The 14996-nt window shown below is 36.2% G+C and overlaps 1 protein-coding gene across 3 annotated transcripts; it reads left to right on the plus strand.

The window, feature by feature from the left end:
* Positions 1-4428: 4428 nt before the first annotated feature.
* Positions 4429-13708, plus strand: LOC149175572 (ran-binding protein 1 homolog b-like). 3 transcript variants are annotated; one of them, XR_016258014.1, is made up of 6 exons: positions 4429-4736; positions 5860-6011; positions 6179-6304; positions 12908-12994; positions 13088-13180; positions 13353-13708. XR_016258014.1 is itself a non-coding variant. In XM_089419715.1 (5 exons), the coding sequence occupies exons 1-4, from the start codon at positions 4561-4563 to the stop codon at positions 13153-13155; spliced, it is 522 nt and encodes a 173-aa protein (XP_089275841.1). In that variant the 5' UTR covers positions 4429-4560; the 3' UTR covers positions 13156-13180; positions 13353-13708. The 3 variants fall into 3 exon arrangements, 2 of the variants coding, with proteins under 2 accessions (XP_089275841.1, XP_089275842.1); XM_089419715.1 differs by lacking the exon at positions 12908-12994; XM_089419716.1 differs by lacking the exons at positions 12908-12994; positions 13088-13180.
* The last annotated feature ends 1288 nt before the right edge of the window (positions 13709-14996 follow it).

Consider the following 14996-nt stretch of genomic DNA (forward strand, 5'->3'; position numbering starts at 1 on the left):
TTTTATTGGAAGATTCGTCAAAGTAGACAGGGAAAGACTTTTGAAAGGCATTTTCACCTATGTTTGCATATGTGTTTAGGTAGATCCCAATGAAGTTTTGCGAGATAAAATTGAGCTCAAGTGGATGGGAATTGTGTATTCCCAACCCCTGGACTATGAAAATACAACTTTTCGATATAGGAATTACCAACAAGATAGACACCTTCAAACTGTCTGTCCCTTTCCAATAGGGGCTTCCTCCTTACAGTCATCTAAGAACTCTAGCTGCAGTGGGAGGGATCTTAAGGAAAGAGAGGGATCCAAAATGTAACACCCCTCCCTTGTGTGTCAAACTTTGCAAACCTAAGCTGAGAAAAGTTAGGTATGATGTGTAATATAAAAAGTAAATACATTATTAATAAATTAATCACTTGGAAAAGCGAGACACCAAGAGATGAGATTCTTGCCAAATCACATTGGTGAATGGGAAAGGATAATCCTTTCATGGTAAAGCTTCTCGATTTAATTCTAGATAAGTTGGATGGATTGGAGATAAATATCCATTGAGAAAAACATAAAAGTTGTGCGGGAGAGAAAGGCAATCTTCTATGAGGAAAATCCTCATGGGAGAGAAAGGTGAGCTTTTATGAGATAAGCCTACGCAAATGGATAAAAAGATCCATAAAAGCGAGACACTGCTAATGGAAACCATATCCTTCCATATGCTAACGTCAATGGTGAAGTGGGTCTAATCTCTTGCTATGGAACTTCATGCATGGACAAGGAATCAATATCTACCTACTATGCCAAGGGGAATATTAGAAGGGTACTAAATAGGACTAAAGACTATTGGCTATTGGAATGGCTAAGTTATACTAGATCTAGATCTTTATCTCGGTAGAGAAGAGAGTAAAGAAGTGAAACGTAGAGATGCGAGTATCATATGTCTAGACGAGTATAATATGTATAGAGCTCGAAGAGAATGAAATTCTTTGAGAGCTAGCCATGGCTCAAAGAGCCTCTTTTTAGTTGTTGAATTTAATGTCGATTGCTTTCTCCTTTCCCTTATTTCCTCTCTCTTATTCTTTTTTCTTTTCTCCTTTCTCTTATTCCCCTGTCCTTTCCCCCCTCTCCCTACCCGTACCCAACCCTCGCCCGGACGGCCCTCAAGCGTGCCTTCCCCTATCCTCGCCCTATGATCGCTTACCGCTTATCTTTTTTCTTGAACTCGTACCTTTGATGGCTCCTCCGGAGAGCGTTCCGTTCTCCTGCGGTGCCGCCCCTTACCTCTTTCAGAGTAAGATAGACTTCTTTCTTCAAACAAGTAACAGTTGTTCGAAAAAAAAGAACAACCAACAACACCCAAAGTACTCATACCGACTTTCTCTCCTACCAAACCGAAGCAAAGCGTAGGTAACCGAATTTCTTTCTCTCGATACAGCAACCGAAGCGAAGCATAGGTAACCGACTTTCTTTCTCTCCTACCGAAGGTAACTACCAAAGGTAGGCATTCATCTACCGAAGGGAGGACGACAGGTAACTGACTTTCTTTCTCTCGATACGACAACACAACTACCAAAGGTAGGCATTCTTTTCGACATCTTTCCAACTCTTGCTCTTACCTCTCTTTCCAAAGGAAGGAAGGGGGTGTGGGGGGAAGGAAGGATCAGCTTCCTTCCCACCGCCAATGAAGGAAGGGGGTTGTAAGGAAAATATTATTAGTGCCAGATGAAAATTTATGTTAGGGATGCTTTCACATAGTTAGTTTTGTAATTATTATAAACATCACATACATAACAACCACAAATAAAAAAAGTATGTAATATATAAGAACAAAACTAATGAAGTTGTTAGTACTAAAATGAGGCATATACTATCACATGTAATCTTAGATATACTTAGTGTGAAACACCATGACATCAATGTCTGAGCAATTTGTAAATGTGCAACAAGGGCTCAATAGGGGGCTAATATTTATTTGATAGTCACGTTCTTGGCTTTGTTGCTTCATTTGAAGGAAGGAGGACATTATTGAATTATTTCAATTACATGGTTCACACCTTCCAAGTATTAGTTAACTTGCCTAAAAAGGTTCCTAACACAAGTGATCAATGCAAATATCACCCATAGGCTACTTTTGTTCACAAAACTTTTATTTTTGTAAAGACCCACTAATTCAAGTGTAGCCATGGTAGTTGATGCACAACCTCATGTGCACCAAAAAACATCCCATAACCAACCTCCTCGAACCAAGCTTACCCTTCCACTCCTAACACCAAAATGTGCAACACTTATCATAGGGTCCAAGGGGTATTTTCCTTGGTGGCCTCTCATCACTATTGATAACTAGGGTTGAAATGTCACACCCCATGCTTGTGAAACATCTACATCATTTGGCACATTGAATTCCATCCATGCGCACCAAGTTCTAATATGCATGCATGCTTATCCTATATCTGCTTATATTTAGGAATGTCAACCATGACATAACCATTACAATATCTTTCTTCTTATTCTTCTTCTTCTTATTACTATAGAAAAAAAGGACCCTTTTGTTATTCACGAGGAAGAGAAAAAGCACAAACATTGACAAAAAGATTGTAACTTCTGTCATTACAATGGGTTGCCAGAAGACAAGGCATCACAACCCAGAAGAAGAGAAAAAGAAGTTGTTGTAAAACCAGGGTTTTACAAATTTTTTTTCTTCTGCAAATTATAAGACTGACTAGAAATGACAATAGCATGCAACCAAAAATTGTAGAAAGTGTATTATACAACCACGAAGAGGGCCCTACTATGAGAAAAACGAAGACAGTGACTAGAAATGACATTAGCTTGTAACAAAAAATTCCCGAAAGTGTATTATACAACCATGAAGAGGCCCCTGTCACGAGAAAAATAAAGACATTGTATTTGAGGCTAATTGAAAGCTGAATGTAGACTCACTTGAAATTTATAGTAAGCTAGTTGATAACTAATTGAAAATTTGAATTAAAGTTGATCCATATTAGTATATGGGCATCAAATGAGAACTTTGAACTGGGTTGCCAACTAATTCATCATAATATATGTAACCTGTCTCCAGACAAATAATTCATTTTTTAGAGAGAATCTACAGTTGTATTTAGCTCCCTATGGATGTGATGGAAATTGATTTCCTAGAAGTGGTTCTTTAACTCCGCAATTTTGCTTTTCCAGGAGGATAAACTTATAACTTCCAACTATGCTTTACTGTCATTTTTTTTGGCTCCATTACAATATTTGTATGTCAACAACATGGCACACTACAACCAAGAAGATGAACAATTACATCATTAAGAGTTACAAAACCATCTTGCCATCGAATAACCAACATTAATTAAACAACCATTTAACAACATAATATCAATTACACTATATATATATATATATATATATATATATATATATATATATATATATATATATATCACATTACACGTATAAATACCGCATTTCAATAGAAGTTAGATGAATTGCGCTAGTCCCAAAGTTTTGCTTTGACTTGAAATTAAACTCTTCTTCACTTTGTGATTTTTGTGTTATCCACTAGCATAGACCCATCTTAAATATAGATATAATATGAGCGGAGAGGGATCCAATTTCTTCATTGGCAATTATTTTTTATGAGCAAACATTATTTAAATGTTTTGTATTTTTTTTTTTTAATTTTTTTTTTTTTTAAATTTATTTTGGCCGACACTAGCAAAATTTCAACTTTGATGATGGACAAACATCGCTGTAACCATACTAGGCTGTAGAGTGAGCTTGGCATATTCATATTATTTTCATCCTCAACATTGAGGATTGTGTAAAGCTCAGTGGAAGATGCCCCTTGGAATGATGGACAAACATGGCCGTAACCATACTAGGCTGTAGAGTGAGCTTGGCATATTCATATTATTTTCATCCTCAACATCAAGGATTGTGTAAAGCTCAGTGGAAGATGCCCCTTAGAATAGTTTTGATGCCCCCAAAATGACTTCCATTCTGAACCCCTCCCCATGACATTTGAACTTAAGACCTCGTAACAACTAAACCCCATACAAACCAACTACCCTACAACTATTCATGGATCAACCACAACAATACTTATTATAATAATTTAAAACCAATATTTCTAATTACTTTTCCATATTTATCTCATTTACAAACCCCTCAACCCCATCCCATTATTATTACAATAAACACAATAATATATCACCGAGGAAAGAGTTCAAAATTGCGAAAACAAAAAACGCACAACAACCTCTAGTCCCAACATGACAACATGAATGAAGTAGGCCTCTCATGTTGGAGATGATTTAGGGGTTATTCCATGGCCTTCTCTCCCTTTGAAACCCCCCAACCATCCCTGTAATAATTTATTATATTTCTTTAACGATGCTACTTTTACTCTCAATCTTTAACAGCTACCGCTTCGAAGCATTTTTGTACAGTTAAATCCTTTGTCCAAAATCCTCGGGGTTTCGCATTCGTGTCTGATATTGGGCGAGTTTCTGGCATATTTTGGATCCATCGATTTCATTCGAGCCCTCCCTCTGTGCACTATCTGGTATTGGGATGGCTGGAACTCAGGAGGATCCTGTTCTTACACGGGCAGTAGATGACGATTCGAGAGAGAACGAGGATGACGCCGGAAAGGAAGAGGACACTGGAGCTCAGGTTGCACCCATTGTTAAGCTTGAGGAGGTTACTGTCACCACGGGCGAAGAAGAGGAGGATGTCCTTCTTGACATGTAAATTTCTTAATCCATGGCTATTTCATGATTTTGTTTTCTCAGTTGAAAGTTGTTTTCATGGCCTCTTCGGTGGCCCTTTTCCTGTGCACATAAATGGGACCTTGACTATAAGGAAGATGCATTTGGGCAGTTATTTACTTCTAATTTTTCTCCTTTTTAGTAAGATCTGTTTTTATCGGGTTCTCGATGTTTTGTTTGCCTGTTGATGATGATCGGATTTGTCATTTCAACGGGGTGCTGAAGAAACTCTATGGTAGATGCATTTAGCGGGCTATGGTTTGTTTTATCGGGTAATTAGGGTTTTGCTTTTCTGTGTATTTTGTGAGTTTCTTGTTGTTTTGATGTCCCATTGATATTTTGATCAGCATTTTTTGATCTCATTATGGTCTGTAATAATTGTTTTCCTATGTTGATAGGCTGCCGATGAAGATTTTTTCGGGGATGCATTTGATGGTTTATTTGTTATCATTGGGGGTTTTGTATTTTGATGAGTCTTTTTATATTTTGTTGAACTATAGGCCATCCTTTTTTCAATGTCTTTGAAGAATCTATGATGGTTTCTCTGTTATTCTGGTTTAGTGGGGGGTGTGATGGTCATTTGTTATTGTTAAGCATACGGGGTTTCGTATTTTTTGGTTTTTGGATTAGCCATTGAATACTGAATTGGGCCTATTTGATAATCTGTCTTTTGGTTATTGGCATTAGGGTGATTTGTCTTTTTATGTTGTGAGGTGGTATGATTCAGGCATATGTCTGTTTTGGTCTTCTGTCAACTGTTTTCGTTGACTTTCTATGATGTTTTGAATAGGCTGTTGATCATTTCTGTACTTTATGGGGATGTATGGGATGAGCATTCTTTTGTTATTAAATAGTTGATGATTTGTATTCTTACATGTTTGATGTTATTATTGAGCTTTTTTGTGGGATCCTTTTCGGTAATGTTAAGGAATATCTCCTGTGTTTTTAATAGGTCGTTGGTAATTTATCTTTGAATGCATTTGATATGGTGGGATATTGCAGACGTTACTTCTAATGGATGCCATGGGCTCTTAAAATGATCCTAATGCAGTTTCATTGTTTATTAATATTCCCATTCTTTTTTATATGTTTGACCCTGCAGGAAGGCGAAGCTGTACAGGTTTGACAAGGATGGGAGTCAATGGAAGGAGCGTGGTGTAGGAACAGTAAAGTTTCTTAAGCACAAGGATACTACAAAGGTTCGGCTGGTCATGAGGCAATCCAAGACATTGAAAATATGTGCAAACCATTTAAGTATGTAAATTTGTTTGTTTTTTTTTTTTTTTTGGTGCAATTTCCCCCCTGAGATTGTAATAGCTTATCTTACGTCCAAGTTTTAAGAGGCTTTCTGTGCCGAGAATTTGTGTTGATCCTTATTATCTGGATTATATTGTTTTTTTTTTTTTTTTTTTGCCTTGCAGTTCATTCCCCAATGTCACTTCAGGAGCACGCAGGTAGTGATAAAACTTGGGTCTGGCATGCAACTGATTTCTCAGATGGGGAACTGAAGGAAGAACTCTTCTGCATTCGTCTTGGCTCTGTAGACAGTGAGCACTGTTCTTAGACTCTTCTAATCCTTGTTATGATCTTTTCTTTCTGTCTTGTATTTTTCTTTGATAAAATCAATGTTTGAGTACCTATATTCTTGGATCATTTCATTGAAGGGTTGATTTTGCATATGTTCTTAGGATGCTTTTGTGCAGATTATAGTGGGTTGGCAAGGGATCCCCCTCCCCAAACACCCTATCAGCATAGTTAAGACTTGAGTTTAGGGTGGCTTTAATTATCTCTGGTAATAGCAAATGATACGGAGGATTGTGCATAACCCACCCCCTTTTTGATTCCAATAAGCAGAGGTGGTCACTATGGTAATCCGATTTCAATTTGTAGTTAGAAAATGGAGTCACAACTTTCCATATTTTTTGTTTTGTTTTGTCTTTTTACATCAAACAATAGTATATTTATTAGAACCATAGTCAACTAAACAAATAGGAAACAATTTATTTGACAGGTGGAAGAAGTGATAGGCTTAGAGCAATTGAATTGTAGGCCATGCTTCTTGACAAATTGATGAACAGATGTCTCCTTACTTGAGATTTAGGTTGGCACCATGGCATCTAAGTCACAGGACACATCCAAAAGGGTCCCGTGTCCCGTATTTTACGTATTGGACACGAAAACGGCCCTAATACGTGTCGAATACGTTTTTTAACGTGTCCTGGAAATTGAATACGTATTCTATGGTTTTCTTCGTGTCCCTGAATTTCGAAAACGCGTATTTCGTTTGTTGAAAACGTAGCCCTAACGTATTTCGTCTGGTTGAATATGTATGCTGCAAAAAGTGTAATTTAAAGGCCGCGCGATGGATTTTTGCGGGTTATTTAAGGGCACTCGTTCCTTTACTGAAAATCGTGTATCTGTGGCTCTACATGCACAGGAATAGTAGTAGCAGCTAACTCATCCAGCTAGATAAGGGTTACGGGCTGCCCAGAATTGTTAGCAACCTCCAGCACTGAGATCCGTTCCACACAGCGCACAAGAAACACTAAACTTAGTCCCTTTTAAGGATACGCTCAGCCATCTGCACAACAATGGATGTGGACCCACTACAAAAGTAAACTCAACCTAATAAGCACCATACCGAAGCATATTTCCTTCTTGATCAAATGCATTCATCCCCATCCTGGATCAAGCATCTTAGGCCTGAATGTTTGAATTACAAAGGTGATGAATTTGTAATGATGATGGGTGCCTAAAAGAACCACAAAAATTGCCATGCATACAACTGCCAGTGAATTCTGCTAGCTTTACTGGGTCCTTTAGGCACCTAGAAATACTAATGTTCTGATATGTTCCCATGATAAAACCACCATATGGGTCCATCAGCATTTCCTGGTTCAAGCAAGGTCTCTCCATGTATTTGGTTTTGACTGACAACTATGTTAGAATACAAACATCATTAGGGAGACGTAGATTCCTATAATATGAGAGTTATGTCTTAACAATGATGCTTTAAAATATCTGAGAGGATCTTGATGCTGCTCGTAAACTCACAAGCCATGAATAATATGCACAATAGTGACTACATCCTGAGCAATTACATGATTTTTTCACCTTAGATTTTGTCGAAAGGTGAAAGAAACAAATGGCTTTTACAAAGAGGCATAATTTTTTATACAAATTTTCCCATGGAAACCAACATTAGAAGGCATATCTTTAACTGCTAGGATAACAATATTGAGTAACAGCAGTTCTTAAATATAGCATTAGGATGACATATCTGCATCAAAGGTCTGTCCCAAACAATGCTATCACTCTTAACATCACTAACTTCCATGTAACAAATTTGTTCTGAAGTTTTAGAACATTAAAAATTTTGTAGAGATTTAATCATAACGTGTTTATGTGCACAGAGTTTGACCCTATCAGATTCACTGCTTGTTCGATACAGAAAAGCTGGTAAGATTACTAGTGGCTTCTTACATTAGTTGGTGGAACCACCAATAGCACATTACATTTGACAATCTGTGTATTTGACTTTCAGTGTCAAAATTAGGGATTTAAACATCACATTCTAGATCCACTTGTGATTTCATTTTCAAATAGCTCCCTGAACCTGATGGACAACATAATGTTTGCCTTGAATCTGTTTAAACTACATCAACTTAAACATTTACTACATTTACATGCTTATCTAAAAAAACATAGTAGTAACTTGCATGGGTGGAACTTAGAAGTTAGAACGGTCTATTAGAGAAACTGAAATTCGTCTAAACAAATGGACCTTTCAATTAAGTATTTAAAGTACTTTAATATACCATTGAATATGGAATGTCTTTGCTCACCTGAATTGCCATTGCAAATATTGTACCTATAATCGGGATTTTTTTTATCTTTCATGGAGTAGAAAGCTATTATAGGACAAATTTAATTGTATTGTCGCAGACCAGCCTCCCCACACCCTGCAACACAACTCTATATATGTCTAGATTCAACCTCTCAATAACCAGAACCTGGCCCAGAGCAGATGATATCAGCTCTCACACCCAGGCAGAGGTATCACGGCCTGTTTGTTTTCAAGGCAGCCTCCAAATCTGTAATATGTCCCTCGCACCAAAGAGAAAACTCAAACTTGGACCCTTTAATAATATTTTAATTTGATTAGATAAGCTGCAACCTGCAATTTAATATGGATAAAAAACTATATTTCGGTATATGTATATATATATATATATATATATATATATATATATATATATATATATATCTATATATATATATATATATATATATATATATTAAATATATATAAAACGTGTCCCCCGTGTCCTGTTTCTGGGTCGCTGCGTTTCGTATTGAATACTCGTATTTACGTGTCCTCCGTGTCTCGTGTCCTCGTGTCATGTGACTTAGCATGGTACCATCCTGTCCATCATTATACACTAATCTTGTCATTATCTTCTTCACTGTGAATGACTGGCCTGTTCCCTGCAAATAGATCTGGGCATAGAGGAGCCAATCCAAGAACAGTAATCTCTAGCACAAGACAATATTAATGATCTAAATACCTAATCCTGAAGCTTGAGTTTGATTTTTCTCTACTGGTTCTGAATCTCTGATTGAGAATCTCCCACTCGTCATTATCAAACCTTCTCCTTCATCATTGGCATCAGCTGCACTGCTGAGGTACTTTGGTTGGTTGTCATTGGACTTGAGAGCTTGAAGTTTCAAATGATTATAGTAACAGACAGCCAGAAAAGCCAATCCACACCCACTCAAGTTTATGACTGTAACCTTTTCATTTATTACAGACAAAGATTATGTTATGAGCAGCCAGTCCTTGACAAGACCAGCAACATTCATAGTCAAGGCTGAAGTCTTTCCTATCAGAAGAAACACTACAAGATTAAGAGCCAAGGCACAAGCAGAAATGTCATGTAATCCAAATCAAAGGAAGAGACCCTGATTATCAGAAATGGGTATTCTACTAAGGCCCAGGGGGTGCTGAGAAAAACAAGGCAACAAGGAGCAACAAAGATGTGATGGGATTCAACTTAATCCCTTTTGATGTTCGTGGAATTTGTATGAGAACCAATTGGGTAGTCTCACATGCAACTGCACTTAACTGGAGAATCACCTCCCATGCATTCATCTTGGCCTCCCCATAAGCTGAAATAGTAACTCCAATGGATATGGCCAACATATTGGCCTTGGGCTCACCATTATAAGCTTCTTTCTTCAGGGAAACCACAATCAAATACACAGCAATGGGAATTAGAGCTATCAGCATTTGAAATAATGATACTGAGAGGAAAACATAGGCAGAATTTGAAAACCAGAGACCCAAAGAATACACTTATCAATACTATGGGTTCAACGAGCTTGAAGACTCTTACAATAGCAACAGCCAGTGTTGAGTAGAAGCCCATGTGAATCATGGTGGGATTGATCACACTAAAGTTGTCAAGCAATGGCAACTCCAATGGATATGGCTAACATATTGGCCATGGCCTCACCTTTATAAGATTCTTTCTTCAGGGGAACTGCAATCGAATGCATATCAAATGGGCACAAGAGCTTTCAACATTTGAAATATCGATACTTTGAGAGACATGCACCAAGGGCTGCATCATTTAGGATTTGTACTCAGTTTAGGTGTCATATTCAAGGGGAAGTTGTTATGCTTTCCACCACTTCATAGATTGTTAGAGTGATGAAACAAAAGAGGCTCCCTCTTGAGGCTAGATTATGTCATTCATATCAGTTGTGTTGTTGATGTCCTAGCTCAGCCAGGTCTTGCCAAAACTCTGTTGAGGTTCAAAATTTATTATAAACTGAAATGTCTTCACAAGAATTGACCTCATAAAATGCCATAATCACAAGATATGCCATACATGGCTGTGATTATGGCTCGCAAGACCCTTAGACTTTGAGCAATGAGGCTCGCAACATCACTTATGATTATGCACTCTACAATTCTGTGACCAGCTGAATGTCAAGCAATTGAACCGCGATTTAAATCCTATTTTGTCAGCAATAAGTACTATACTTTGTCTTTATTTAGTGTAGAGAACCAAGCACTTATTCTGCTCATCTATAGAAGGGACAATGGTTGTTTGCCTATGAGGTATAAGGAAATCCTATCAGATGTTTTGTATTTTCGTATGGAATTGAATCATACTCCTGCACACTGTAACATTCATATATATCAACCTGTAGAGGCTTTAATAACACCTGGTATTCTGGTTAGTGATTTTATTGGACCTCATGTGCATATCCTACATGCACAGGATGGACTATTCATATGTTACAGGGTATTATTCTTATTATTTAGGGTGCACATCTTCAGGTGCTCAAGAACGATTACTAGAACAGTCAGTTAATTCTGCAATTTAAAGGATGAAAAAGGAGGTTATAGGAGTCTAGTTTTGGTTCTCATCCACAATGTCACACTAGTCTACCTGGGCATGGTTCTCATGGTTTAATAGTGACTTGAGGAGTCATAATACCACAGATCACTAAACACGAACAGCTAAGGTAGCCCAAGGACAATAGTCATCTTTACACATTAATTAACAGGTCTTACATTAATTATCCTAGGGGGTTTTAATACTTCCAAATGCTTAAAAAACAGTTAGCAGAGCATTCACATTACACATTCCAGCAATCTTTTCTATAAACCAACCAAATGCAGTCAGGAGAGCCCTCCTTTTAAACTATACAACCTTATTGTTAGTATGATCAACCTTATTTTAATATATAGTGTGACAAACCGTATGTGACAGGCAGGTGGAAAACTTTTCTCGCAATTGACTAAGCGACGTCCTGCGAGCCAGATTTGAGACGGAAACCCTCGTCAGAAGTATATGCTTGGCTCTTTTCCAAACAAATGAAGAGTCAATGAGGTTTTGTGTAATCACTTCTGGTATCGTATTGGGTTATTGTTAGAAGCGATAATTGGATTCAGATTCTCATCGAGTGAGTTGTTCTGCTTTCTCAATTTGAGAGGGTTTGTTTGGAGGGAAAAACGAAAGAGGACATACAAGAATAGTGAGGGGAAAGATGTAGAGGAAGAGGATTGAGAACATCGCCAGCAGGCAGGCTACATTTTCCAAATGTAGGTGGATTGCTGAAGAAAGCTTACGAGCTCTCGGTGCTCTGCACTGCAGAAGTTGAACTTGTGATTTTCTCCCCAGCAGGAAAGCTCTATGAACTGTTTTTTAGTGCAAATCCTACTATTTTGATTCTAATAATCATGGCTATGCAAACCTCATGAGATTCTTACTAATAACCCGGTGGTGCAAGCCCTAGTAAGCTCGATGTTGAAAAACTTAGTGTAAAACCTCCAAATCGCTGGTTTTGTTGTAGTGCTTATTGGAGAGTATATAAAAAATTTCACACCTTTTTATGAGATATGGGAGGAAAACATGTTAAAGATTTTTAATAAATATAAAATTTCCAAAATGATGCTAGTTACGTGTGATTCTTTTTTCATTGTTTGTGATTATGAAAAATGAAACTCAATGTTTTTTCATTAGTGCACACATATTTCATTATATAATTGCATATAGAAAAATCATTCCAGAGCCGATAACAATAAAAGTGAAGAATTTATGGTCCAACGTTATATTTAAGGGAGATGTTTAAGGATGACGTTTGAATTTTGTTTTTCATTTTAAGACATTTGGAGCAAATATTAGGAAGGACTTTGAGAAAGGATTGTCCTTGATTTTCGAAAATGGAGTTGTTCCTTTCCAGCCATATGCCCCAAGTGACCATCAAAGGGAGAGCTCATATGTTTTTTGGATGTTTTCTTTATAGCCATTTTTTTACACATATCCATAGAGTCCCCATGCCATTGATGTGAATTACTTGTTCGGTTTTTTTTAACCAAAATTTTTAACCAAACAAGAAAAATTAAAAAAATGCCTCAGGATCAAAGACTGAAACAAAGACCTATTGACATTCCTTTTAAAGTATGGAAAGAACTTGTAAAATCATATGAGAAGTTGGATGCACAAAGAAAAGCCGGCAATGAGAGCATTCAGGTATTGAATTTTTCATTAAACATTATTTAGAATGTATTAATACTTATAAGTATCTTAGACATGTATTTGTGTGAAAATAAATTGAATTGGTTTATGTTTAAGGACAAGGCATCCAAGGCGAGGTTAACCAAGACAAAAGTCACTCATCGTAGTGGCCAGAAAGGTTTAAAAGCACTGATAACAACCTTTGTAAGTATATTAAACATGTGATATTTTTTTAATAAATTTTGTACTAGAAGAAAGTCATTGTTATCTAATTTCTCCCTATTTACTGATTGATAGGAACTAAAATATGGAAGACCTCCAAATCATTTGGAAAAGGAGGTGCTGCAGCAAAAGAGATGGGTTGAATTTGTTGTTTGGATGGACTCTATGGTATGTAATCTTAGTTGGATTTCCAATATACTTTTAAGCCATATTTTCATTTTATTTTTTAGTACTATTAGATATTATATCTTACCTCATTTTATGGTTAACATTGTATAACAAAAACATGCGTTGTGTTATGTAATTAATACTAACATGTAATATTGATTTTTTTTGTCAGAATGCTATAGGTAATGATTGCCAAGACGATGATCCAAATTATGTTCAACATATATCAGGAGATGATGAGGATGAGGATGAGGATGATGGTGGTGAAGGAGGAGATGATGATGATAGTTGCGGTGTTGGTGATGATGTGGATAAGAGTAATGAGGATGGTCAAGATGATCATGAGGATGATCTTGGTGGTGGTAGCTAGGCATGCACATGCATTGTTTTTTATGAAGAAATTATTGTGTAGAATGACATTGCTATGTTTAGATGGGTGTTGTGAATTTACCCTATATCAATGAGACATTTTGATTTTGTAATCATACGATGAGTTTGATTTATGTATGTTGTTAATTTATCGTAGAATAACGATATTCATGAAATATTTTGATTTGTTAATCATATTTGAATTTTACTTGTTTTGATTAAAAATAATACTGATTTTATTAGTATTATGTTGCTATTTTATACATGTTTTGAAAATTGTTAATGACACATTGTTATTTTTTTGGATGGATGTTGTCAATTTCTCTTAAATTTCTTTACAAATGATTTTGAATTGTGATATCTGCTTTAATGATATTTAGAAACTATCATATATTTCACTATGAATCTATAAAGGGGGTCATATATGTAAAGAAAAATATACTCTATATAAGAAGTCAAATGCGGATGTAACCATGGATGCAAAATTGAAAGTAAAATTGGATGTTAAACTAGGAATTAATACAAAATGCAAACAATTGACATACAAAGTGTTTTAAATTAGAAGTGAAAAATTGTGCAATAGTTGACACAAAGAAGGGAACAAAACATGGCATATAAAAGGATATCAAATTGGGCAAAAACAAGGACACATAAATGGGCACCAAATTAGATGCAAAAAAAGACAACAACTACATGTAAAATAAGATGCAAAGTTGAGCGTTAAAAAGAAGCAAAAAATGTTACAAATTAATATGCCAAATGATGATGCAAATAATGGTGTAAATTTGGGATGCAAACTTGGGTGCAAAAAAGGAAAAAAAAAAGATGTAAGAAAAGACATAAAACAAGATGCAAAATGGGGCTGAAAAAAGGTGAAACCAAGGATGTCATATTGGATGTAAAAAATGATTCCTAATCACATGCAAATTTAGGCTCGAACTCAGACACAAAATTATATGCAAATGTGGACACAAAATGAGGCAAAAAAAGATGCAAATTTGGATGGTGAAAACGATGTAAAACTAGACACCAAAAAAATGCAAAATTGGATGAAAAAGTCGGTGTAAATAATGGTGCAACATTCAACACAAGTAGACACAAAAAAATGGTGCAAAAAGGGGCATAAAATAGCTTAAAATTGGATGCAAAACTTGGAGCAAAAACAAATACAAAAGTAGACATAAAAAATGGCTCTAAATTGAATGTACCATTAGACACAAAATAAGACGCAAAGGTGGACACAACACATGACTCAACATAAGATGCAAATATAAATGCAAATTTGGATGCTCAAAATGATGTAACATTAGATGCAAGAGATGGTGTTAAAAATGATGCAAAATTGGATGAAACAAATGACGCAAAATATGGTGCAAAATGAGATGGGAAAAATGGAGACAAATCAAACGTAAATGTGGATGTAAAAAATGGTCCAAAAAAAGATGCA

This window comes from Pinus tabuliformis, chromosome 4_1, assembly GCF_031772625.1.
Source record: "Pinus tabuliformis cultivar Carrire ecotype Pingquan chromosome 4_1, CPIR1, whole genome shotgun sequence".
In the NCBI taxonomy this organism is placed as follows: Eukaryota; Viridiplantae; Streptophyta; class Pinopsida; order Pinales; family Pinaceae; genus Pinus; species Pinus tabuliformis.